General features: G+C 48.9%; 1 protein-coding gene across 15 annotated transcripts in view; it reads left to right on the top strand.

Annotated features, from left to right (window-relative positions):
* Nucleotides 1-25076, top strand: part of HIPK1 (homeodomain interacting protein kinase 1) — a 700213-nt gene that overhangs the window by 571090 nt on the left and 104047 nt on the right. For 8 of the 15 annotated variants that reach the window (XM_078644411.1, XM_078644416.1, XM_078644412.1 and 5 more), the window contains 2 exons: nt 1905-2047; nt 2757-2942. In XM_078644411.1, coding sequence (XP_078500537.1) covers nt 1905-2047; nt 2757-2942 — 329 coding nt within the window. The remainder of the gene's footprint in view (nt 1-1904; nt 2048-2756; nt 2943-25076) is intronic. The other 7 variants (XM_078644414.1, XM_078644417.1, XM_078644415.1 and 4 more) reach the window with 1 other exon arrangement.

The raw sequence follows: 25076 nt of genomic DNA, 5'->3' as shown, positions 1-25076 counted from the left end.
GTGTTCTACAAAGTTGAGGAAACGCCAGGCCTATGCACAACAAAGGGAGAAATCATTAGCCAAAGTCCTTTTCTAGAAAGGCAATAGAAAAATTGGGAGGACTATCATGCTTAAAGGAGTATGATGAGTTGCTAATTTTTCATGCTTCACACAAGTCCTGTAACCCCCCCAGGTTAGAGGTGCATTTGTTGATGAAGGATAGTGGCTCATGATCGTCAAAATCAATATTTCCAGATGTAGGGCATCCTGCTGGGCAGATTTTGAAAAACTGTTTAAAATATGTTATTAGAGAAGCCTCTTTTTACGAGGGTATTTGGGAGGGACGTTCATTCTTTCATATGTTCAATAAGGGAAAATAAAAATCTGTCTTGTCCATCAAAGTCAGAAAACTGTTGTCTTGAATAGATTTCAAAATGTTCTCAAATCCCAATCTATTTTTATTTATTTATTTAAACATCGTTTGCTAGAAGTATGAATGCAAGATCAAAGATATGGGGAAAAACTGTAATCTTGTTGAACACTGAGTAAAACTACATTGGAATGAAAGGCCAATAAGGTCGTTTAAGAATACCAAATGTGCCTCTCTTTGTCATTGCAAAATAATACCTTTCCCGCTTAGTCTCATCCTGCCCTAAAAGGTGCACTTAGATTATAGTCAAATTTACTCAATTTATTGGACTGCATACAACCATTAAAAAAATGTAGTATTTTTGATCATCTTCTATCCGGGCATCAGCACCCCATGGTATGGATAAGAACATTAAAGTGCTTCTACATGGGTGACCTCATGAAAGCCTCAGACAAAAATAAAAGAAGACACCGGACTAGAAAGACACGCCTGGCATTACGCCTTGACTAGAGAAACCTAAACGAAACTCCAATATCTACGACGCTGACAGACTGCAATTTACTTCGAACTGCCCTGAGGAAGTCCCAGGCCGGATGGCCATGTAAGGGGTGAAACACGTGTTGACTGTTCACTCTTCTCACCCACTCTGGCGAACAGAGTGCAAATAAATGTTCAAATACTTCACATGAATAATTTGAATTTTTTCCAGTAAAAATCATAGATGAAAAATATTCTGCCCTGACAAAAACCTGTTGCTTCATACTCACCTTAGGGGGTCAGGGGTTGCACCCCCTGTCTAGGGCAAGAGTAAAAGAGAACACTACATGCTCATTCTTTGGCGAGTAAGGGATTAGGACCGTTCACCCCATCATTCAGACAAAAATATTATTGCCTTCCCCACCTCCCCCCCCCCCAAGTCAATACACAAATAAATTAGAAAGCATGTTGGCTAGTGTTAAAAGTAGATTAGCCCGTGAATCTACTTTCATAAGCTGTTATTTGTGCCGTAGCCCTGAATTTAAGATTGCTTGAATTAAAGAAACAAAAAGATTCATGTCATACGACCTAACCATGGGTTTAGCAGGATTTTGCCTACTGCTATACAATTTAAATAATTAAAAATGACAAATAAAACAAGTGGCAAACCAAAATGCACACTAGCTGAAAATTGTAATACATGTTTGCATTGTCTATCATTCTTTTCATTCTCTTTTAAATTGGCCAGCAAAATACCCTAACTGGACTGAAACAACCCAATTATGCATTTAGCCTTAAAAAGTTACATTTAAAATGGGTTTATCTGAGTCGTTGATGATTCAGTAGACATCCCCGTAACCATCTGCCACCCCCCTTTCCATCTGACTACCGTTTCCTACGTTCTGCATTAAGAAATAGTTTACGAATGATAGCCCGCCTTGCTTAGCTTTACCTCTGCAAGTGAACGATCTATATCCTTATACATGTTTTTTTTCTTCTTGGGGAATGTCTAGGGTATCCAAGATTACTTTAAAGAAAGTTGTTTTGTTTTCTTGTGTCTTTTTTTGTTTTCTCCCAGCAGGCGTGGCCTGGAGGAACTCAACAAATTTTATTGCCTTCTACGTGGCAACAGCTCCCTGGTGTTACACTTCATAATCCTGTCCCATCCGCAGCTGTGATCCCAGAAACAATTGGAAGTAACCAGCAACTAGCTGACTGGAGGTGAGCATTGTTAGAAATGTGACTGAAAAATTAAAGAGCACGAGGGACTGGATGGTTAAGAAACATCAGTGTTAGTTCACATTTGCCCTCTGCTGGTTAAGCTGCTATTGAATGAAAAACTGCGCAGTTTAGTGATCTTTTGGCTGAATTGTGCCAATTAAATAATTTATGCTTTGTCTAATTGACAGTACATTACTGTGAACCACCACTGATATTCGTCATTGAGGTATTATTTTACCTGTATGAAAAGAGCCAGCCAGGAATATACAGGAGCTTGTTAGCACACCAGAACAGGCGCTTATTATGGGCTGGGGATGTGGGCTCATTTTCAAAGATTCCGCTACCTCATAAACAAGATAAGCTACCCTGGTATTTAGGACAACCATTTGTTACAGGTTTTTCTCTATAAAGCTTTAGATGATTCTAGGATTCCCTGATTTACCTGTGTTTTCGACAGTAGTAGTAAACGCCATATGTTGTCCAGGTACAATTGCACATCATATTTACAATATTTTGAGTCTGATAACTAGATCTTTAAATAGTTAAACTGAGTTGGTATTGGCGCTATCTTTCCTTCAATCAGTAGAACCTTTTTTTTGGAGTTTCGGAATTTTCCTGTGAAATTTCATATTTCTTCAGACATGTTTGAGGTTTCTTCTCATGTGTTAGTCATCCTCTGTGTTTATGTCTAAAATCTGTCCACTTTTAGGAATGTCCATTCCCATGGAAATCAGTATAGTACCATTATGCAACAGCCATCGTTACTTACCAACCATGTAACTCTAGCAGCCGCCCAACCCTTAAATGTTGGAGTTGCACATGTTGTGCGTCAGCATCAAAATGGCTCGATGCCTGCAAAGAAAAACAAGCATCAGCATATACAGACCGCTGCAAAGTAAGTACTGTCTTGTGGTGGAAGTGCTGCATCCTTTTGTACTTTCTTCTACTTTATGGGTCTGATCTTGACTGTTGGCAACCTGTCATAGGTGTATTAACTTGCTACTAACTGAAAACGAGGTAGAATGGCCTGTTTGTATTTATAAAGCACAGTAAATGTTAGGTATTAAAAACATGATTTTTATAACACTTGTTAATTTGAAACTGACTATGGTAGGCCGTTCTGCAAATAGTACTGAAACATGCTCTTTCTCTGTATCATATTCTTTTTTGTTTGATTAGTTAATGGAAAGTGATTGAGAAATAAATTGAAAGGGTGGTATAAAAAAGGTTTGTATGTTACAGGTTAGGAACACTTACATTTTAAAATGATAGTAATTGTGTTTGTTACCCTTCGGAATATAAAGGATTGCGAATTACGTTTAATTCCCTTCTCTGTTATGTGACTTTTGATTAGGCACTCCGTTGTTATTTCATTCAAGGCCTAAATGTGAGTATTTTAAAGCTGGCTGTCGTAGCAAGCAAGTTTGGAGCATGAGTTGATATTGGTTATTTGATTCCTATGGATCTTGTATGCAAACTCTACCTATTTTATTCAGATCCCTGCTCGACAACGGGGAAACAGCGGCCCTCATCCTCCTGGACCTCTCCGCAGCATTCGACACTGTCTGCCACCGCACCCTAGTGCAGCGCCTCAGCAACATCGGAATCCAAGAGAAGGCACTGGAGTGGATCATCTCGTTCCTCGCCGGAAGAACCCAGAGAGTCCGCCTCCCCCCATTCAGTTCCGAGGCCACCGAAGTCATCTGCGGCGTACCACAGGGATCATCACTCAGCCCCACCCTCTTCAACGTCTACATGAGCCCCCTCGCAGCCATCGCACGCCAACACAACCTCAACATCATCTCCTACGCCGAAGACACCCAGCTGATCCTCTCCCTCACCAACGACCCAGCCACCGCCAGAACCAGCCTACACGAAGGGATGGAAGACGTCGCCGAGTGGATGAAGAACAGCCGTCTGAAACTGAACTCAGACAAGATGGAAGTCCTCATCCTGGGATCATCTCCCTCCGCCTGGGACGACTCCTGGTGGCCACCTGCCCTGGGCACCACTCCCAAGCCAACAGACCACGCACGCAACCTGGGCTTCGTCCTGGACTCCTCCCTCTCGATAACCAGACAAGTCAACGCCGTCTCATCATTGTGCTTCAACACCCTGCGCATGCTCCGAAAGATCTTCCGATGGATCACTACCGAAACCAGGAAGACTGTCACCCAGGCACTCGTCACCAGCCGACTGGACTCCGGAAACACCCTCTACGCCGAACCACAGCCAAACTACAGAAAAGACTCCAGCGCATCCAGAACGCCTCCGCATGACTCATCCTGGACATCCCCCGACACAGCCACATCTCCGGCCACCTGAGACCTGCACTGGCTCCCCATCAGCAAGAGGATCACGTTCAGACTTCTCACCCACGCACACAAGGCTCTCCACGACCTGGGCCCCAAGTACCTCAAGAACCGCCTGACCTTCTACACGCCCACCCGCCAGCTACGGTCGACAAGCCTCGCCCTCGCCTCCGTCCCACGCATCCGCAGAGCCACCGCCGGGGGAAGATCCTTCTCCTACCTAAAAGCCAAGACATGGAACTCCCTCCCCATCCACCTCCGGCGAACCCAGGACCATCTCTCCTTCAGGAAGCAGCTCAAGACCTGGCTTTTCGAGCAGTAACGGACCCCTCTCACCCCAGCGCCTTGAGACCCTTCCGGGTGAGTAGCGCACTATACAAATGTCATGATTGATTGATTTTTCTAAGTATTTGTCTTCTGTTAATTTCGCTGCTAGGACTCAGCCTAAGCCTTTTTGTTTATTAGGGGTAGTTCGCGCTTAGGCCCCTGTAACTTTTTGGCCATATAAGGTATACATGTCAAATTTGCATCTTGAGGATTCTAAAGGTACCCAGGGTTTGTTGATTTCCTTGGAGGGGAATGAGAAATTTGCCAAAATACAGATTTTGGGGGGGGGAAAGTCCTACAGAAGAAAACGTCTGTTTTTTCCCTGCATATGTTATGTTTTGGCATTTTACTGGGACATGGCCTATTTTTCCTAATTTTTGTGCTTTCAACCGCCTTCCAGTTAGTGGTAGAAATGTGTGTGAAACCAATAGTGGATTCCGGCAAGTTATAAATTTCTGAAAAATAGACAACATTCTGAATTCAGCAATGGGCATTTGTGTAGATTCTTCAAAGTGTTCCTATAGAAAGTAACGGTTGAAATAAAATATATTGAAATTGATTTGAAAAAACAGCCATTTGTGCCAATGTTTCCACCTGTAACTTTTTCTAAGTATGGCAGATACCGTTATGTCCCCTGGACCCTTCTTGCTGTGGTGATATATAGAACTTATAGGTTCACTAAGAACCCAAGATACCCATAGCCAATAACTGAGCTGTACCTTGCATGGTAAGAACACTGGTTCTACAATTCTGTTTTCCCCTATGTCCACACACACAAGTGAGGTACCATTTTTATCGGCAGATCTATGGGAACGTTGGGTACTAGGAAATTTATGTCAACCCGGTTATTCCACAAATTTCCCACACACAAATGTGAGGAAAATGATATATATTTTTTAGCTAAATTTGAGGTTTGCCTGGGATTCTGGGTAGGAAAATGTTTGGGAGATCCATGCAAGTCACACTTCCCTGGACTCGCCTGGATGTCTAGTTTTCAGAAGTGTCTGGGTTTGGTCGGTTTCCCTAGATGGCCGCTGAGCCTGGGAACATAAATGCAGGTGACTCCCTCGCAAAACCAGATAGGTTTGCAATGATAATTTTGAAGTGTCCACAGTACGTTTTGGGGCATTTCCTGTCACTGGTACTACCCATACAAGTGAAGTACCGTTTTTATCAGGAGACTTGCAGGAATCCTTGGTGGGTGGAAGTTTGTGGCCCCACGCAGATTCCAGAACTTTCCATCACAGAAATGTGAGGAAAATGTGTGTTTGAGGCATGCGTGCTTTAGATACACAAGCTTTGCATACTCCTGCCATCTAGTGTTAAGTCCGGATGTTTGCAATTTGTTTTTCTTCAAAAAGAAGTCTTTCCAGTCACGAGGTAAGGTGACTCCTCCTTTCGGTGATAGTGGGCATGGACATCGACTCCTTTGTTAGATTGTTTTTTTTCTGCCATCGGGATCGGACGTGTATTGCTGCGCTCCAGTTCGAAAACCATTTTTTGGTTTCCCCTCGGTGCGCAATCCACTCTACCCTTGACGATAATATTGTTCGAGGCATGTGGGCTGCTGAATTCATATCTATAGCATAGATCGCCGCCTAGTGTTGGGTCCGGATGATTGCACATTGTTGTCCTGGAAGAGTCTTCGAAGTATCACGAGATAGGTGGCTCCTCCCCTGGACTACAGTGCGCATGGGCATCGACTCCCTCCCCAGATTGTTTTTTTCCGCCATTGGGTTCGGATGTACTTTCGTTCTCTCAGTTCGGAATCGACATAATTCTCGAGGCCAAACGGCCTTTTTCTCTCTTTATCGTCGGTATTGTTTGCGTTCGGTGCCCGGTTCTGTTCGGACTCGCTTCCGAGTTCAACATCCAAGTAGTCGTGTAACTCTTTGGAGCTCGAGGCCCAGTCGACGCAGCAAGACCCTCGACAATGCGACATGGAACGGAGCCCATTCAAGAAGTGTCCCGTGTGCGGATCGAAGTACCCACACATCGACGTCCACCCGGTGTGCAACAAGTGCCTGTCGCCGGACCACGATGAAGCCAACTGTATGGCTTGTTCCAGGTTTCGTTCGAAGAAGACGATTCGGCTTCGGCGCGTGGCGCGCATGGAGGCCCGGCAGTCGGCCCCGGCACCGGTGGACATCTTCGACAGCGATGAAGCAGACGAACACGACGTTCACCTGCAAATTTCGCCTCCAGCGGAAGGAGTCGACTACGACCCTCAAGTGGATGTCGAAGACCTACCCGTAGAAGAAGTCGTCGACGAGGTAGGAGACGACGATGAGGCCTATGGGGCCATGAAAGATAGCTCAGAGGAAGAGCTATGCCCCGTTCGAACACTTACGAAGGCTCAGGTCGAGGGATTGCCTATCGGCCTTACCCAAGACCTTCTACCACAATCCACGGCCCCGCCTCCCGGCCCGGCCACGGACACTTCGACGGAGCCGCCATTGAAGAAACCGAAAGTGAAAGCTTCGGTGTCCGAACAACCTAAAGTGGTTCAGGCGCAATCGAAACCGAAACCTTCTGATCCACCGTCGACACCCTCGTCCCCTGAGGTGTCGGGACAGCCCAAGCCGAAGAAGCCTGTCGACCCGGCAAAGTCTGTAAAATCAGTCCAGCCAAAGCAGACTACAGGCGTCGAGCTGAAGCACAAAAAGGCCGTCCAGACTCCGTCGAGCAGGGGCGTCGAGCCGAAGTCCGGATCGGGCATCGAACCGAAGCCGAGCAAGGGCCGCTGCACCAAAGGCCGCAAAGAGCGTCGAGCCGAAGACCAGCAAGGGCATCGAGCCGAAGGTTGGTGCCCCTAAAGCGGTTGCCCAGGACACCACCACGGGCACGCCTCGGACCGACCAGCAAAAGTCGTCAACGATCGAGTCTTCCCACGTTGCTGGACCGAGGTCGTTTGTCGTATCGGCGAAACCATCCGCTTCATTCACGAAGCAGGTCTCGGACTCCCTCAAGCGTATCAGGGACAAGGCCTCGGCGGTAGACCCCACACCGCCTCCCGCGCCAAAACAGTCGGTTCCCACCTCCAAGTCATCGACGCCACTCCTCTTCACGTTGCCGCCGAAGGTAGCACCGAAGGCCTTCGCACCACGGGCGGCGCCCGAAGCGAAAACGCACAGTGCTGTGGGGTAGACGCCTACTCTCCCGGCTGGGGGCTTGACGCATCGACCACCATTACTGGAGGAACAGTCGGAACGTTTCATCGATGCCGACACTGGGAAACTTACGCTTTACAAGCGAAAAATTACGGCGACGACGCCTTTGGAGTCGTATACCATTCCTTTGAAGCGCAAAAGTCCTGCTTCTGATGCACCAGTCTTGGTCGAACCATTGACTCCTCGGACTCAAAGAATTGCCACGCCCTCGCCAACTTATTCCGATGCCGAGGATGCTGGGGATCAAGATGAGGAATACAGCTTCCCGACCCACGCTAATCCTGGTGCACAACAGGACGCATGGGTGGACACAGGTGACCAGGGGGATCAGCAACCCACTCTCGACCCTCAGATATACAATATCAAAACGTCTCCCACTGAGGATTCTGCGGCATTCAATGCCTTGATTGAAATGGCAGCTAAGAACCACGACGTTGAACTCCATGCTGACCCTGTGGAGGTGGACTTCCTCTTTGACACTTTTTCAGCAGCTGAAAAAACTGTGAAAACCCTCCCAATGCTCAAAGGGGTCCTCAAACATGCTGCAGACATTTTCAAGGAGCCCACACGGGCAAGGGTGGTCAACCCTAGAATTGAAAAGAAATACCAACTAGCACCTGGCGATCCCACTTACATCAAGGGCCAGTTGCCATTGGACTCTCTGGTCGTTTCTAATGCACGCAAGAGGGCGAATTCGCAGACCACTGGTGAACCTCATCCCCCGGACAAGGAGTCCAAAGTGCTAGAAGCATCGGGAAAGAGAGTAGCAGCTCAGGCGGCCAACATATGGCGTATCTCTAACACGCAGGCACTCTTGGCACGCTACGACAGGGCACACTACGATACACTAGAGACCCTGTTGCAACATCTCCCAGACCAATATAAGGAGGCTGCGGAGATGCTTATCCAGGAAGGGAAGCTCATCTCCAACGCTTCAATAAAGTGTGCACTGGACGTTGCCGATACTGCAGCCAGGGCAATTAACACCAGTGTGATGTTAAGACGACAGGCATGGCTCAGAATCTCTGGATTTAAGCCTGAGATCCAAACTACCATCCTCAACCAGCCAGTTAACCCTGACAGATTATTTGGTCCAGAGGTACCACCTTGGAAAAAATAAAAAAGGATACCGAGACTGCCATGTCCATGGGAGCTCTCCAATCCCAACAGTTTCGGGGGAGCACTTTTCGTCGCTCAGGCAATAGGGGTGTTTCCAGAGGCCAGATGTCCCAGCAAACGCATTTCAGTAAAGGTGGGCGCAATCCTCTTACCCCAAACAGAATAGAGGAGGTTATCGGGGCAACAACGCCAAGGGCAGAGGCAAGGGCAACAACAACTCCCGTTCCTCTGCCTCCAACAAACAGTGACGCCCTGTCACTGCCCCCCGATCATTCCACGCCTGTCGGGGGGGAGGCTCCAGCGGTTCCTGCCAGTCTGGAAAACCATCACCACAGACAGGTGGGTCAGGAAACTTATCCAGTACGGCTATTGTTTGGAGCTCACATCCACTCCACCCAACATACCACCAAAACACCGTCCTATGTCCACAGAGCATTTGCACTTATTGCAGCAAGAGGTTGTCGTCATGCTGCAAAAGGGCGCTATAGAGCTCGTGCCAGTGGAGGAGGAAGGCACAGGGGTGTACTCCCTGTACTTCTTAATCCCAAAGAAGGACGGGCCCCTCAGGCCTATTCTGGACCTCAGGCCCCTAAACCAGTACATTCTCTCAGAACACTTCCACATGCTAACGCTGCAACAGGTTCTTCCGCTCCTCAATCAGGGAGACTTCCTCGCAACCTTAGATCTCAAGGATGCTTACTTCCACATTCCACTCCATCCATCACACAAAAAATACCTCAGATTCACCATTCAAAATCGGCATTATCAATTCAAGGTCCTTCCTTTCGGAGTGACCACAGCCCCCAGAGTGTTCACCAAATGTCTGGCGACAGTAGCGGCGAACCTCAGGAGACAACACATCCATGTCTACCCTTATCTGGACGACTGGCTGGTTCAGGCAAAGTCGGCCCAGCAGTGCGCCGCCGACATGTCCCACACCATTCACCTTCTTCACAGTCTGGGGTTCTCCCTGAACTATCCAAAGTCGCACCTTCAGCCAGCCCATGTGCGGCAATATCTCGGTGCAACGATCAATACTCTGGCAGCCACGGCTCAGCCAACTTCAGCGCGGATCAACAACATCCAGTCGCTAATCCAACAGTTCCAACCGCAACACTCGCTTCCTGCGAGAGTGTTCATGCAGTTGATAGGCATGATGGCCTCCTGCATTTTCATAGTCCCGCACGCCAGGTTACATATGCGTCCGCTCCAGGAATGCTTAGCGCATCAGTGGAATCAGGCTCAGGCACAGTTGAAAGACCTAGTGTTGGTCACCGGTCGGGCATACAACTCTCTGCATTGGTGGAATCCACACAACCTTTGCAAGGGCCGACCGTTCCAAGAGCCTGTCCCACAGATCATCCTGACAGCGGACGCGTCTCTCCAAGGATGGGGAGCTCATGTACTCCATTACACAGTGCAGGGACTATGGACAATACAGCAAAAGAAGATGCACATCATCTACCTAGAACTGATGGCAATCTTCATGGCACTGAAAGCATTCAAAGTACATCTGTGCAACAAGGTCGTGTTGATCCGGACGGACAACATGACAGCCATGTACTACATCCAGAAGCAGGGAGGTACACACTCTCCACAGTTGTCTCATCTGGCTCAGAGCATGTGGAAGTGGGCCATTCAAAGGAACATCTTCCTCATGGCGGAACACCTCCCAGGCACGGACAATCAGATGGCGGACCTGCTCAGCAGGTACAGCCACCAGATGCACGAATGGGAAATACATCCATCAGTTCTCCGCCCGTACTTTCAGAAGTGGGGTCATCCACAGATAGACCTGTTCGCCACAAGGGAAAACGCAAAATGCCAAAGCTTTGCCGCCAGGTTCCCTCACCCACAGTCGCAAGGCAATGCGATATGGATGAACTGGTCAGGCAGATTTGCGTACGCTTTTCCCCCAGCACCTCTCATACCGCTGGTGGCAAGAAAGCTCAAGCAACACTCGATGACTCTCATCCTGGTTGCTCCAACGTGGGCACGCCAACCATGGTACACCACGTTTCTGGAACTCTCCGTGGTACCGCATCAAAGGCTACACCTCACGCCCAAGCTTTTGACGCAGAGCCATGGCGACATTCAGCACCCAGATCCGCAACAGCTCAACCTGGCGATCTGGCTCCTGAAGTCTTAGAGTTTGGCTACCTTGACTTGCCTCCTGAATGCATGGATATCATACGGGAGGCAAGACAGCCCACCACCAGAGCCTGCTATGCAGCAAAATGGAAGCGGTTTGTCATTTACTGTGCTACACACAACATCAACCAGCTAGATGCATCCACTCCCAACATCATCTGCTATTTGTTACATCTTTACAAATGCAATCTAGCATATGCTTCCATCAGGATACACTTATCCGCCATAGCGGCTTATCTCCAGAACAGGCAGCATCTCTCCGTCTTCAGAGTGCCTGCCATTAAAGCCTTCCTAGAAGGCCTAAAGCGGGTCATCCCTCCCAGGACCCCGCCAGCTCCTGTATGGAACCTCAATGTGGTCCTCACCAGGTTGATGGGCCCACCTTTTGAGCCTCTACATTCATGTGAGATTCAGTTCTTACCATGGAAAGTGGCTTTTCTCATTGCCATCACTTCTTTGCGACGTGATAGTGAGCTACAGGCGCTCACTGTACAAGAGCCATTCATTCAAATTCACTCCAACAGGGTAGTGCTGCGCACTAACCCTAAATTTCTTCCTAAAGTGGTTTCGCAGTTCCATGTCAATCAGACCATTGAACTGCCCGCATTCTTTCAAAACCCAGAAACAGTTGCCGAAAGAATGCTCCACACTCTTGATGTCAAACGAGCCTTGATGTACTACATCAATAGGACCAAAGACTTTAGGAAAACACAACAACTCTTTGTTGCCTTCTCAGCCCAGCACAAAGGCAACCCCATTTCCAAAGCAGGTATAGCCAGGTGGATCGTTAAGTGCATTCAAATTTGCTATCACAAGGCTAAGCGCACTTTAACGGTCCCTCCACGAGCCCACTCCACCCGAAAGTTGGGGGCCTCTATGGCTTTCCTTGGTAATATTCCTTTGGAAGATATTTGTAGAGCAGCCACATGGTCTACACCACACACATTTACTAAACATTACTGTGTAGATGTGCACTCCAAGCAGCAGGCAGCTGTAGGGCAGGCTGTTCTTAAAACGCTTTTTCAGACTTCTGCAGCTGGCACAGGCGGCCGCCGTTAATGGAGGGACTGCTATGTATTCTATACTATAGATATGAATTCGATTCAGAAAAGGGGGTGGTGATGAACAGAGTGTTTGAATTAAGCAGACCACTCTTACCCAGTCCAAAGATCAGGGCTTGATCCATCACCGTTATTTAGCTCACTGCCCCATCCCAGCTCGGCTATATGCAAATTAGTCTGTCCCTGGCCCAGTGCATCATGGGAACAGGGCAGACCTTTCTTCCTCCTCGGTATCCCGATCCTGTCTGCCCCTTATATTGCTCTCAGCGGTCTCCGTGGTGACGGGTGTTGCGGGCTGTACAGGCTCAATCTCCGTCCGAGGCCGTGCTCAAAGGAAAGGAAAAAGAACCAGGTATCAGTTCTTGACTTGCTGTGCTCATAAACATGCAGGGGAAAAGGAGTGAGGGAACATCACCGGTGTGGGAACACAACACTGTGAGGGAAGAGGTACGTGATGGGGGGGGGGGGGGGGGGGGGGGGAACACTTGAGAGGGAACCCAGGCCAGGTTACGGATCCTCCCTTCTTCCCGGTCCAACCCGCTATACGGCTGCGTACCTGGTGTAGCCACACACCTCCAGACGTGCGGCTGGGCGGCTCGTGATGCCGATGGCCTCCTGGCTCCCGCGCCGCCGACGGGTCTCCGCTCTCCCTCCGAATCTCCGTTGATGTTGCTCCGGTCGCCTCGTCTTCAAACTCCACACTCGCCTCCGTCCTCCGCTCTCCGATACCTCCAACGCCTCCGGTGATAAAACACACCTGTGCAATCTCGTCCTCGGTTCTTGATGGGGATCGCGACTCCGCCCACTCTCCAAGGCCGGCCCAGTTAAAGGGATCGTCGTCTTCCTCTACGTCAGGTACATAGACATGCTCGGCTGGGCTTCCCCATACATTCGGCTGTGGAGATAAGAGGGGGTGTTTAAGAGACAAATCCCCCCCCAGGGGGCACAGAGTTCACAGAGTTCGTGTCCAGTCGTGACAACCGTCCATCCCCGCTACACACATCAACTATCAAGAGCTTCTAGCATTTTTTCGAGCACTAAAAGCTTTTCAGTCTCATCTCACAGGCAAAGTTGTCCTAGTCCGCCCAGAAAACATGGCAGCAATGTACTATGTACAAAAACATGGGGGGCACACTCCAACTGTCACGCCTGTCTCAGACAATTTGGAAATGGCCAATCCATAACAAGATGCACCTTCTGGCAGAACACCTCCCAGGAGTGAACAATCAAATTGCCAACCTCCTCTGCATATTGTGGATATGCCCACAAATAGATCTGTTACCCACAGTAGACAACGGGCAATACCCAAACTACGCCTCCAGGTTCCCACACCCTCTCTCCAAAGGCAATGCCCTATGAGTAAATTGGTCTGGGATATTTGCTTACGCTTTTCCGCCTCTCCCACTCCGTCAGTTTCTGGTGCAGAAACTCTGGCAAATATCACTCACACTGATATTAATAGCTTCCACATGGGCCTGTCAACCGTGGTACACCACCCTGTTGTAGCTTTTGATGTGGAATTACTGAAAGCTCTATCTCACTGCCAGTCTCCTCACTCAGAACCATGGAGAAATCAAGCATCCAAATCCCAAGGAACTCAACATAGTGGTTTGGCTCCTGAAGTCATAGTTTGGATATTTACCTTTACCACCACACAGTATGACTATTCTGAGAGAAGCAACAAAAGCAGCAAAACCTACTACCAGAGCTTGCTATGCAGCAAAAGGGAAACAATTTGTTGTTTACTGTAATTTCAACAAAATTATACCTCTAGATGCTTCTGTTCAGGACATTGACTGTTACCTCTTACACTTAGAGCAATGTGGTCTAGCTTACACATCTATTAGATTGCACCTTGCAGCAGTCGTTATGTATTGGCAAAACAGACATTTGTCAAAGTTCCTGTCATCAAAGCATTTATGGAGGGCTTAAAAAGAGTTATTCCACCAGCACCAGTGTGGAATCGTAATGTTGTGCTTCTAAGACGTATGGGTCCACCTTTTGAACCGCTACACAAGTGTCCTTTACAATTTCTCTCTTGGAAGGTTGCAATCCTTATTGCAATCACTTCATTAAGGAGAGTTGGTGAGCTACAGGCATTACCTTTAGAAGAACCCTTCTTTCAGCTCCACAAGGATAGGGTTGTTCTGAGCACTAATCCCAGATTCATTTGAGTTACCTGTGTTTTTTCCTCAACCTGTTTCAGTAGCAGAACCGTGCTCTTCATACACTTGATGTCAAAAGAGCTTTGTATTATATCGAAAGAACAAAAGATATTTGTAAAACAAAACAAATATTTGTTTAATTTACACCACCTCACAAAGGGAATCCTATTTCTAAATGTGGCATTTCAAGATAGATTGTTAAATGCATTCAAACTTGCTGTGCAAAAACTAGAAGAACTTTATACCCCCTAGAGCGCATTCCACTCAATAAATAGGGCCATCTATGGCCTTTTTAGGTAACATGCCTACCGCTGACATTTGGAAAGCTGCAACATGGTCTACACCACACACATCATTTACCAATCTTTATTGTGTGAAGGTACTTGCACGCCAACAACCCAATGTAGGACAGGCAGTGCTAAAAACACTTTTCCAAACAACTGCAACATCTGCTGGTTAGCCAACGCTTTAGGAGAATACGGCTTTATGGTCTGTGCAAAACATGTGCATCTATAGGACACATCCCTCGAACAGATTGCTACTTAGCCAGTAAGCATCTGTTCTTGGCATGTAGTGCTGTAGATTCACATGCGCCCACCCTCCTCCCTGATCACCTTTAGTTGTTGCAGTTTGCTTTATTTACATTGTCTACGAAAGGACATCTCTTATTACATTTACTTACTCCATTCTTACCCTCTTATGGGAAAACAATCTTAATAGTGGAATCAATGCCCATGCGCACTATGACCGAAAGGAGGAGTCCCCTTATCTCGTTTCTGTTAAGACTTCTTCGAAGTAAAACAACTTGCAAACATCCAGACCCAACACTAGATGGCAGGAGTATGACAAGTATGTAAATCTACACCTCTACATGCCAAGAACAGATGCTTACTGGGTAAGTAGCATAATCCTTCATTTTTTTTTACAAAGTTTTAGGTTTGCAAGGGATTCTGGGTAACAGACCTGGTGAGAGCCGCACAAGTCACCCCATCATGGGTTTCCCTGGATGCCTAGTTTTAAAAAATGTGCAGGTTTGCTATGTTTCCTTAGGTGCCGTCTGAGCGAGGTTCCAAAATCTACAGCTAGGCACATTGCGAAGAAAGGGTCAGTTTTCACTGGGAAAATGTGATGTGCCCAAGTTGCGTTTTGGGACGTTTCCTGTCGAGGGCATTAGGCCTACCCACACAAGTGAGGTACCATTGTTATAGGGAAACCCGGGGGAAAGCTGGGTGGTAGCAAATGTGTGGCAGCCCTGTGAGCTCACAACTTTCCCACACAGAAAGTGAGGAAAACATGATTTGTTATAGCTAAATTTGAGGTTTGCAGGGGATTCTGTTTAGAAGAATGTCAGGAGATCCACGCAAGCCGCACCTCCCTGGACTTCCCCGGGTTTCTAGTTTTCAGAACTGTCTGGGTTTGTAGGTTTCCCTAGATGGCCACCGAGTCCAGGACCAAAAAACCCTGGTGCCCCTTTTGCAAAACCAGGTCGTTAAATGGTAGATAGCTGGGCACCTGTGTTTTTGGTCCTGGGCTTGGCAGCCAAATAGGGAAACCTACCAAACCCAGACATTTCTGAAAACTAGACACCCAGGGGAGTCCAGGGAAGTCTAGTTTGCGTATATCCCCCTACAGTTCCCTAAACAACATTATCTGCAAACCGAACATTTAACTTAAAAGTTCAATTTTCCTCACATTTTTGTGTGAGAAAGTTGTGGGATCACAGCAACAGCACACATTTTCTACCACTCGGCGTTCCCCTTAGTCTTCCTATAAATTGCTCACTAAAGGAGGATACCAAGTGCCTGTGACAGGAAAGGGCCAAAAACCTGTACAGATTGAGGGGGAAACAAAGTGGGTACAAAAGGGCAGTTTCTTTATACGTTTTTAGGCTGACTCTGCTTTGGGCAGCCACAGAAGTGAGGTATCACTTTGATCGATGGGCCGAGGGGAACTCTGGGTGTTGGAAAATTTATACTGGAGCAGTGATCCTACAACTTTCCCATGCAGAAATGTCAGGAAAATCAAACTTTTTAGCTAAATTTGAGGTATGCAGGTAAAAGAAAAAACACAGAGATCCACACAAGCCACACATCCAGTCCAAGCACACCCAGGCGCGGCCGGTGTGATGGACTAGTGTCGGGACTGGCAGATAGTAATGGGCAGACATAGATGTCACTGGTGGGAACAATAAAAATAAAACATTATCTGCAGCCGGCCACATCGTGCTTTTCTCCAGGTGAGACAGGCTCCCAGAATGCCCTGCGGCCAATACTGAAGGTGCTCTCCCACATGAGAGCAGCTTCAGGATTGACCTGAGCGCTCTCCCTGACAGACTGTAAATCTGTGCCTTCTCTCTCCAAGAAAACTTTCACTGTGCATGAGGATTTGGCCGGCCTGAGGCAGCCGGCCAAATTGTCTTGCACATTGAAGGAAGTGCATCTACCACTCCCCTCAGTCACCCCCGCCCCCAAGGTAGGGTAGGAAAGAAAAATTAAAAACAAGTGTTTATCATAGTTTTATTTTCCCTTTCCTGACGTTTTTGGGGGGCAATGGGGCGGCGTTCCTATGCCATAGTGGAGGAGCCGCTGCTGCTCACACCACCAGCCATGCGCCATCCACGCACATCGCCAGCCAAAAACCATCCACACACACTGCCTGCCAAGCACCATCCATGCACAGTCAGCCAAGCACCAATCCATGCGCATCGCTGGCCACGTGCCAATCCATGCACACGGCCAAGCAAGCGCCAGTCCATGCACACCGCCACCAAGCGCTAGTCCACACACACACCGCCAGCAAAATGCCAGTACACACACAGCAAGTCAAACACCAGTACATGCAGACAGTCAACAGAACTCCAGTTATCACACACACACAAAAACTTCCCTGGTATCTAGTGATTTTCAGCCCCCCTTTGTGGACCAGATGAGCCTAAAAGTATGTCACTAGAAAAAAAAGGGGAGTGACCCATGTCTATGGGGCAGCTCTCTGACATGTACATAAACATATCCCTGGTGTCTAGTGGGCTTTCTGACCCCCTGTGGGGCAGATATGGGGTAATAATCCCCATCTGGCCCCCCAATGAGGGAAAGAAAGACTGTCCAATTTGTGTTTAGGGGCACTGGCATGTCCATTTTAGGCAGCCCCCAACCCTACATATAAAACAACAAAATTCCTGCTACCTAGTGGGCTTTCTGATACTCAAAGTATGGCCCAGGGGCCGCTTGCGGCCATCTTGACATCTACAAGTGGCCCCCCTGGTGAACAGCAGCACGAGCTGCTGTTTAGTTGCTCAGCACTAATATTCAGAAACATTTTTAAATAAAATGGGCAAGCATTTATTAACCTGCAAATCAATGGTTGCCCCTTTATGTAACATTTCTTTAAACCACCTTAAACAATCTCTGACCCACCCAGACCCCCTCCGCCACTCTGCTGGCATCAGTGCGACCCTCAGTGACACCACAGACCGTATTTTGTGGCCGCTGGGCAAATGTTCGCGAGTATCCATGCCTTAGAATATCCCGGCGTGAGGCTGTATCTGGAAGACTTTTGCTTGAGCAATACTCTTACGCGCCTGGTGGTGGCATCTGTCGGCTCTGCGTGGTGTCTGTCTGTGGCAGAAGTGACGTCTGCATCCCCTTTATAGGCGCCACCCCGGCGCTCTAAGATTAATTATTTTCTTCCCACGCCAGCTAGAACAGATCCGTGAAAACTTTTGGTGTGTATGTTTTTCCTCGATGTCGATCACACTTCTTCATACAAAACCATGTGGCACCTGGGATCTCGCCATGTCGGTGATAGATCCGAGTTAGTTTGTCTCTGGTGCCTCGAGTGTTACCACGACTCAAAGTTGTGCTCCGACAGCTGGGCCATGGCTCAGAAGGCTTTGAGGGAGCGGTCCCTGCAGTAGAAGTCAGGACAAACCTCTTCACAGAGGACCTGCAGCCGGGTGTTTACTCCCCGGAACTCTTCCTGCCTTTCAGCGAAACCTTGATTCTGTAGTAGGGGATCTCTGTGTATTGTCATAATCTAGTGAATAGTCCCGCCCATGTGCGTGGACCCCGGCAATCAAAAATAATCTCTTAAGTTGTCAGAAAATTGCAGAACTGCAAAGACACTTAAGAGAAAATTTAAAGACAAATAATGCAGCCTATATCCACAGGCTACACTGTCCAGTACTTCAACTAGAAATTCCACCAAAAATCCACAAACAGCAAAGCCTGTCCAGATTTCCCTTGTTTTTACTGCAAAACCCCTCAGAAATGATAGAGAGGAAGACCTGGACAGACAAGCCCCATAGGCTGCCATTATGTGGCTTAAATAGGATACTGTGCCTTTAAGAGAACCTTCCAGAACCTTCTCTCAGTATCCCAGAATGCATACAGGTCCAACTTACTTTCAGTTCTTTTTTCCGGCTCCTGCTTACAGGACCCTGTGCATTGAGCTCTCCCCTTTTCAGGGGTTTATTGGAGTTTTTTGACACTTTTTGGTTTTATAAGTGTTCTGCTTTGATTCTTGGTGTTTCATGTTCACTTCTGTGTGTTTGTTCAGGCTTTTAGGGATCTAAAATGCCTGCCTTATTCGACAAGTGGAAGGAAGAAGGCCAGGACTGATCCACACGACGTCTGCATTATTTGCCTCCCTGAGGAGCATATCCCTGAAGATTGTGACATCTGCCCGGCCTTTTCTACAAGGACCCTGAGGGAAAGACTGAAGATTAGGCTCCAAGGCCTGGAGGAGAGGCGTCTGCAGGCTGCAGGTGGGTCTGGGCAGGCTGGGAAGGCTCCCTCTGCCCCTGCTGAGGCCTCTGGGGGGCTCCCCAGAGGCAGGAAGACCAGCAAAAGATCCCAGTCTCCGTCGACGTCGATTAGCATCGACGACGACGTCGAGAGGGATGACGACGGTGTGTTCCCCTTCTCCCCGGGGCTCCGGGTCGAGACAGCGTGGGAAATCGACGTCGAGAGGCCTGGCCAGGCCGCCGTCGAAGTCACCGCCGTCGGAGTCATCGTCGTCGTCGACGTCGAGGCATCGCCGTCGACGAAGACACCGCCGGTCGCCGTCGAAGCGACACCGCCGGTCGCCGTCGACAAGTTCGACGTCGAGGGGACCCTCGGCGTCGAGGACAGTGAGGAAGCGGTCTTCGAGAAAGAAGAGTCGACGCTCGCCGTCGAGGTCTGGCCGCTCGTCGTCGAGGGGGCGACGATCGGCGTCGAGGAAGAAACGCTCGACGTCGAGGAGGCGGCGTTCGACGCCAGAGCCAAGAGATAGCCGTTCCACGCATGGGAAACGCTTGACGTCGAGCAGGAAGAGATCAGCGTCACCGGGGGTCTCAACCTCCTCTAAGAGGCGCAAGAAGGATTCTGGCGCCAAAAGTCACGCCGGATCTGGTGGCGGACGTCGGAGGCGTCGCTCTCGCTCGGGAGGGTCTGGCTCACAGGCCCCCTCCTCGAAGAAGTCATCGGGCACGAGGTACTCGGTGGTCTATACGCCACCAAGGCCTGTGACCCCTCCTCCTCCTCTACCGAAGGAGGCTCCTCCGGCTAAGCCGCCTCTCCCCTCCCTGCCTCCGCCGTCTACTGAGGGGCGGCCTCTGCCGCCAGTTCCTCCTCATAGGCCTCCGAGGTCGGTGTCCCTGCCTCTGCTTCCGACACCTCCTAAGGGTACGCCTACCCCGAAGCCCCGGGACAAACCACGGATGACGCCTCCACGGAAACCGGTGGAGCGCCCACGTGCTGGGAGGTCACGCTCCCGCTCCGGGCGAAGGGAACGTTCGCGTCATAGATCTTCAACGCGATCTAGACAGCGCCACCGGAGACACAGGTCTCGTTCATGGACCAGGTCGTCTGGGACCAGGGACAACTCCCCGACCTTGTCAGATTCGCCGGACACGCGGGTCTCACCGGTCGACGATCTGGTGTCCTTCCAGGACGTGCTGTTACGGGGTGCAGCGAAACTGGGCATTACTTTGACAGTGCCCACTCCGAAGACCTCGGTCATCTTTGAGACGCTCCATCAAAAGCACTTGTCTCGGCCGTTACTGCCACTGGTGCCGGGCCTGGAAGAACCGGCCCTGGATCTTTTCCTTACTCCTGCGGTGACTAAGGCGGCGCCTTCCAGACTGCAGAAGAAGTACCGGGCTCCGGACTCGGACCCAGCCTTTCTGCGGCTGGAGCCCCCTCCGGACTCGGTGATTGTGACGGCGGCGCGCAAACAACATGCCACCACGCCTTCCTCCACAGTTCCGCCAGACAAGGAATCTAGGTGGTTGGATTCCTCTGGGAGACGAGTTTGTGGGACTTCGGCGACCTCAATGAAGGCGGCTAGTGCCACGGCCTTGCTGGGTCGGTATGACAGAGCCCTCTGGGAATCTCTTCAACAATTTGTGGAACTTCTTCCGCGGGACAAGCGGGAAGACTTCCAGGAGGTGCTTAACGAAGGGATGTTGGTGGCGAATCAGGTCATCAGCGCTGCAGCCGACTCCTCTCTTCTGGCGGCGCATGGTTTCTGCCACGGAATAAACCAGCGACGACATGCCTGGCTCCGCCTTACGTCTCTGAAACCGGACGCTCAGCAGAGGGTTGCCAATCTGCCATTCTCTGGCGAAACCCTGTTCGGGAAGCACGCTGACGACGAAATGGCCCGCATGAAGGCGGAAGCTGAGACGCTCACAGCGGTGGGTTTGGAGAAGCCCAAGGAGACCAAGAAGACGTACCGTCCGTTCCAACGCCGGTTCGGTGGTCAAGGTAAAGGGCGTAGACAGTCTTCTGGACAACAGCAGCAACAACAACAGCAGCAGTTCAGAAGACCATTCCAGAAACGCCAGAGGGGCATAGGCGGCCATCAGTCGGCACCAGCGACTAAGGGCCAGGCCGGGTCTAGGCCCTGAGCACTTACTTCCCCGTCAACTGTTACCCGCTCCAGTGGGGGGAAGCATTCAATCTTTTCTGGCAGAGTAGAGAAAAATTACTCCGGACAAGTGGGTGCTGAATATTGTTTGTAATGGATACAGTCTTCGGTTCACCAGCCCTCCTCCATCGATCCCTCCGGTCGGCTCGCAGTATTAGCTGCGCGAGCTCCAGGCGGAGGCCGATATCCTGTTAAGGAAAAGGGCGATCGAAGTCGTACCTCTGTCTCAAAGGGGAAGAGGTCTGTACTCCCGATTCTTTCTGGTTCGCAAAAAGGACAAGAACGAGTTCAGGCCCATTCTGGATTTGCGACAAGCAAACAAGTGGATTCGCAGAGAAACGTTTCGCATGCTGTCGTTGCATCAGATTTATCCTCAGCTGCAACGGGGAGACTGGCTGTGTGCCATCGACCTCCAGGATGCTTACTTCCATGTGCCCATTGCACACAAACACAGGAAGTTCCTGCGGTTCCAAGTCGGCGCCAATCACTGTCAATACACAGTACTGCCATTCGGACTGAAGTCTGCACCGAGAACATTCTCAAAGTGCATGGCGGTGGTAGCAGCACACCTAAGGAAGAACAAGGTGTTTGTCTACCCTTACCTGGACGACTGGTTGATCAAGGCCTCCTCCTTCGCGGAAGCGCAAGCACACTTCCAGAAGACGTGCGTTCTCTTGAACAAGCTGGGGTTGCACATCAACATGTCCAAGTCCAGTTCCGACTCCAGTCCAGTGCATTCAGTACTTGGGAGCCTCCATCTATACGCTGTCAGCAAGCGTGTCTCCTTCGGAGGAGCGACGATTATCACTACTTCGGAAGGCTCGGGCTCTCATGTCCGCTCCATCCTTGACAGTGAGGACGGTGTCTTCTCTGCTGGGATCGATGGCCTCCTGTATCTTCCTGACGCCACATGCACGGCTGCACATGAGACCGTTGCAAGAGTGCTTGGAGGATCAGTGGGATCAGAGGAGAGGATCTTGGGACGACAAGATACGCCTATCTCTGCATGCTCTTCAGTCTCTGAAGTGGTGGTGTTCAGCGGAGAATCTCCTCAGAGGGGTTCCCTTCCACAAGGACATTCCCGCTCAGGTTATCGTGACGGATGCTTCTCTCCAGGGCTGGGGAGCGCATTCTGGAGACCTACAGATTCAAGGGACGTGGTCTCCGGCGGAGTCCACGTACCACATCAATTTCCTGGAACTCAGAGCTGTTCACTTGGCACTGAAGGCCTTTCACCCGTCCTTCCAGACCGACTCTCTCCTTGTGCAGACGGACAATACAACCACAATGTATTACCTCAACAAGCAGGGAGGATCGAGGTCACGCACCCTGTCGCAGGAGGCGCAGGCGATCTGGCGCTGGCTTCTGGCTCGAGGACTGACGATAACGGCTACCCATCTGCCAGGTGTGCAGAATGTTCAGGCAGACGCGCTGAGCAGACTGATTCAGGAAAACCACGAATGGGTCGTAAACGACGAAGTACTAGGAGAAGTCTTCGCAAGGTGGGGGACTCCAGACGTAGATCTGTTTGCCACCGCAGAAAACAGCAAATGCCGAGACTTCGCCTCCAGGTACTACCAGCCGGGGACGCTGGGGAACTCGTTATGGATCAACTGGTCGAACAGCTTTCTGTACGCTTTTCCACCCATTCCCCTGATTCCGACGGTTCTCATCAAGCTGTCCCAGTCCAGGGCGCGGATGATACTGATTGCCCCGGAATGGCCCAGACAGTGGTGGTTCACGGACCTGCTTCACCGGTCTCTCCTTCCTCACATTCGGCTGCCGTGCAGGCCGGACCTTCTCACGAAGTTCGGGGGGCTGATGTTGCACCCCAACCTCTCGTCTTTGAGTTTGGCAGCATGGCTCCTGAGTTAGTGCAATATGGTCATCTGAATCTCCCTATATCAAACAACAAGAGAGTGTTAATACAAACAACAAACACAGTAGGCAAACAAAATTCTGTTCAAATTGCTACTAAACCTCAGGAAAAACAGTTATTTTCAGTAGGAAAGATAGAGTGCACGTGCTCAGAGATCTAGCTAAAAGGACCCTCAGGCCCCAGTGAAACACTGGTAGCCAGTTGTCTTCATTGGGTCCTCCTTAGTTGCTAGAGAAATGAAAGTGAGTTAAAAAGAGTGTGGACCACTCCTCAAAATTATTTTAATAAGAGGGTGGCTCTAACTCTGTTAAAACCAGTGATTGAAAAACATACTTATTTTTCAGGACTATAAAAAGGTTTTTCAGATATGAACCAGTTAGTCCAATTAATCAAGTGAAAGAAGAAAATTAGTAAGATAAGATACGGTCAACATGTTTCTGCTTTGAGAGCGATAATTCAGCTCAGCATTCGTCAGGACCAATAATACAATACACTACCACTCAATGATCGGAGCACGCTAAAGCGCTCAGACCCAAGTAGTAGTTACACGGAACCATACGACCTGCAGTTGTCGAAGCTCCTTTGGGAAATTCTTCCACAATTTCAATAAACTCCTTATTATAGGAGAAACGATCAGAATCTACAGGGGTGAATAGAAAACAAAAAGTGTCCAAATTACGAACTCTTAGAAATATACATCCACTCTGGTAGACTCTTAACAAGTGCACACCTATACTCGAATCAACTCATTTATAAGCTGAGAGAAATTATTCTTTTGAAATTAGAAAAAAGAACCAGCTGATAATAATACTGTTGGCATTTCAAACAATGTCCTCTATCATTATCCGTTATATATTAAATACCTACATGGAGTAAGTGATTGCATGAAATCAGTGCTCATTAAACCAGATGTATGATTAAAAACTTGGAATAATCAGCCAAGAAAACAAGAAAACACCTTTGCAAGAAGTATACAGAGCACAATGCACTCCATAGGGGGAAAAGACCAGCCAGACACTTACATTGTATTACAAGATAGTGTGCCCCATGGGCATAGCGGCAGGAGGAAATCTTCACGTTTGGTCTCTGACGTGAAAAACAAAGAAAAGGGAATAAATAAATAAACCCTATCAGTCCCGCTGGTTGGAAATTCAGAAACTCTCGTTGGGTTTAAAATGAGAGACTTAGTTATCGCCAAACGGCTCCCCGCTGGAACACCTACAAGCGACCACATCCGCCGCCCGTATCGGTAAACGCGGAAATGGAGCCGCAGGTAAAATAAACGTGAAAAGCGCATGATGCGTAAGGGGCGATTCTAACGATCACGTGTCTGACGTGATCGTGTCACAATTTTAAAGGCGCCCATTTGTTTACAAACGCAATTCAAAGCAAAACTTGCACGTATAGAAAATAATGAAAGGAATACCTCTGTGATCGTGTCACAATTATAAAAGCGTCCATTTGTTTATAGACGCAATCCAAAGCAACAATTACAAGTGAACAGGTTCATGAAAGAAAAACCTCAAAAAACGCATCAAATGGAGGTCGAATGTGTTCGGTTACTCCAAAGGTGCGAGAAAGACCAAACTTGAAAAGTGTTGTACTAAGACCATGGGTGATAATGTGTTTGATGTATTTGTTGAAGCGGTTAATCAAACCTTTTACATATATCTCAGGGAATACGTAGTTATTATTCCTATATTCCTGGGATGGAAAAAATCACGGACCATGGGGGCAGAAAGGATAAACAAATTAGCAAAAAGGGGGGTAGACCGTCTATCTGTGCATGACTGATCCCCATAGGATGTCGTCATTTAAGCCATTATTATGAGTAGATAGACGGTATACCCATCGCTGCTCCTTTTCATACAGTGTACCCTCATCAACAGAACTCAACTGTTCAATTATTACCCATTTAACATCGTTAGGACAATGA

The sequence above is a fragment of the Lissotriton helveticus genome, chromosome 5_1 (genome assembly GCF_964261635.1).
Source record: "Lissotriton helveticus chromosome 5_1, aLisHel1.1, whole genome shotgun sequence".
Classification (NCBI taxonomy): Eukaryota; Metazoa; Chordata; class Amphibia; order Caudata; family Salamandridae; genus Lissotriton; species Lissotriton helveticus.
Note: the sequence above shows the minus strand (reverse complement) of the source record. Positions and strands in the feature narration are given on the sequence as shown.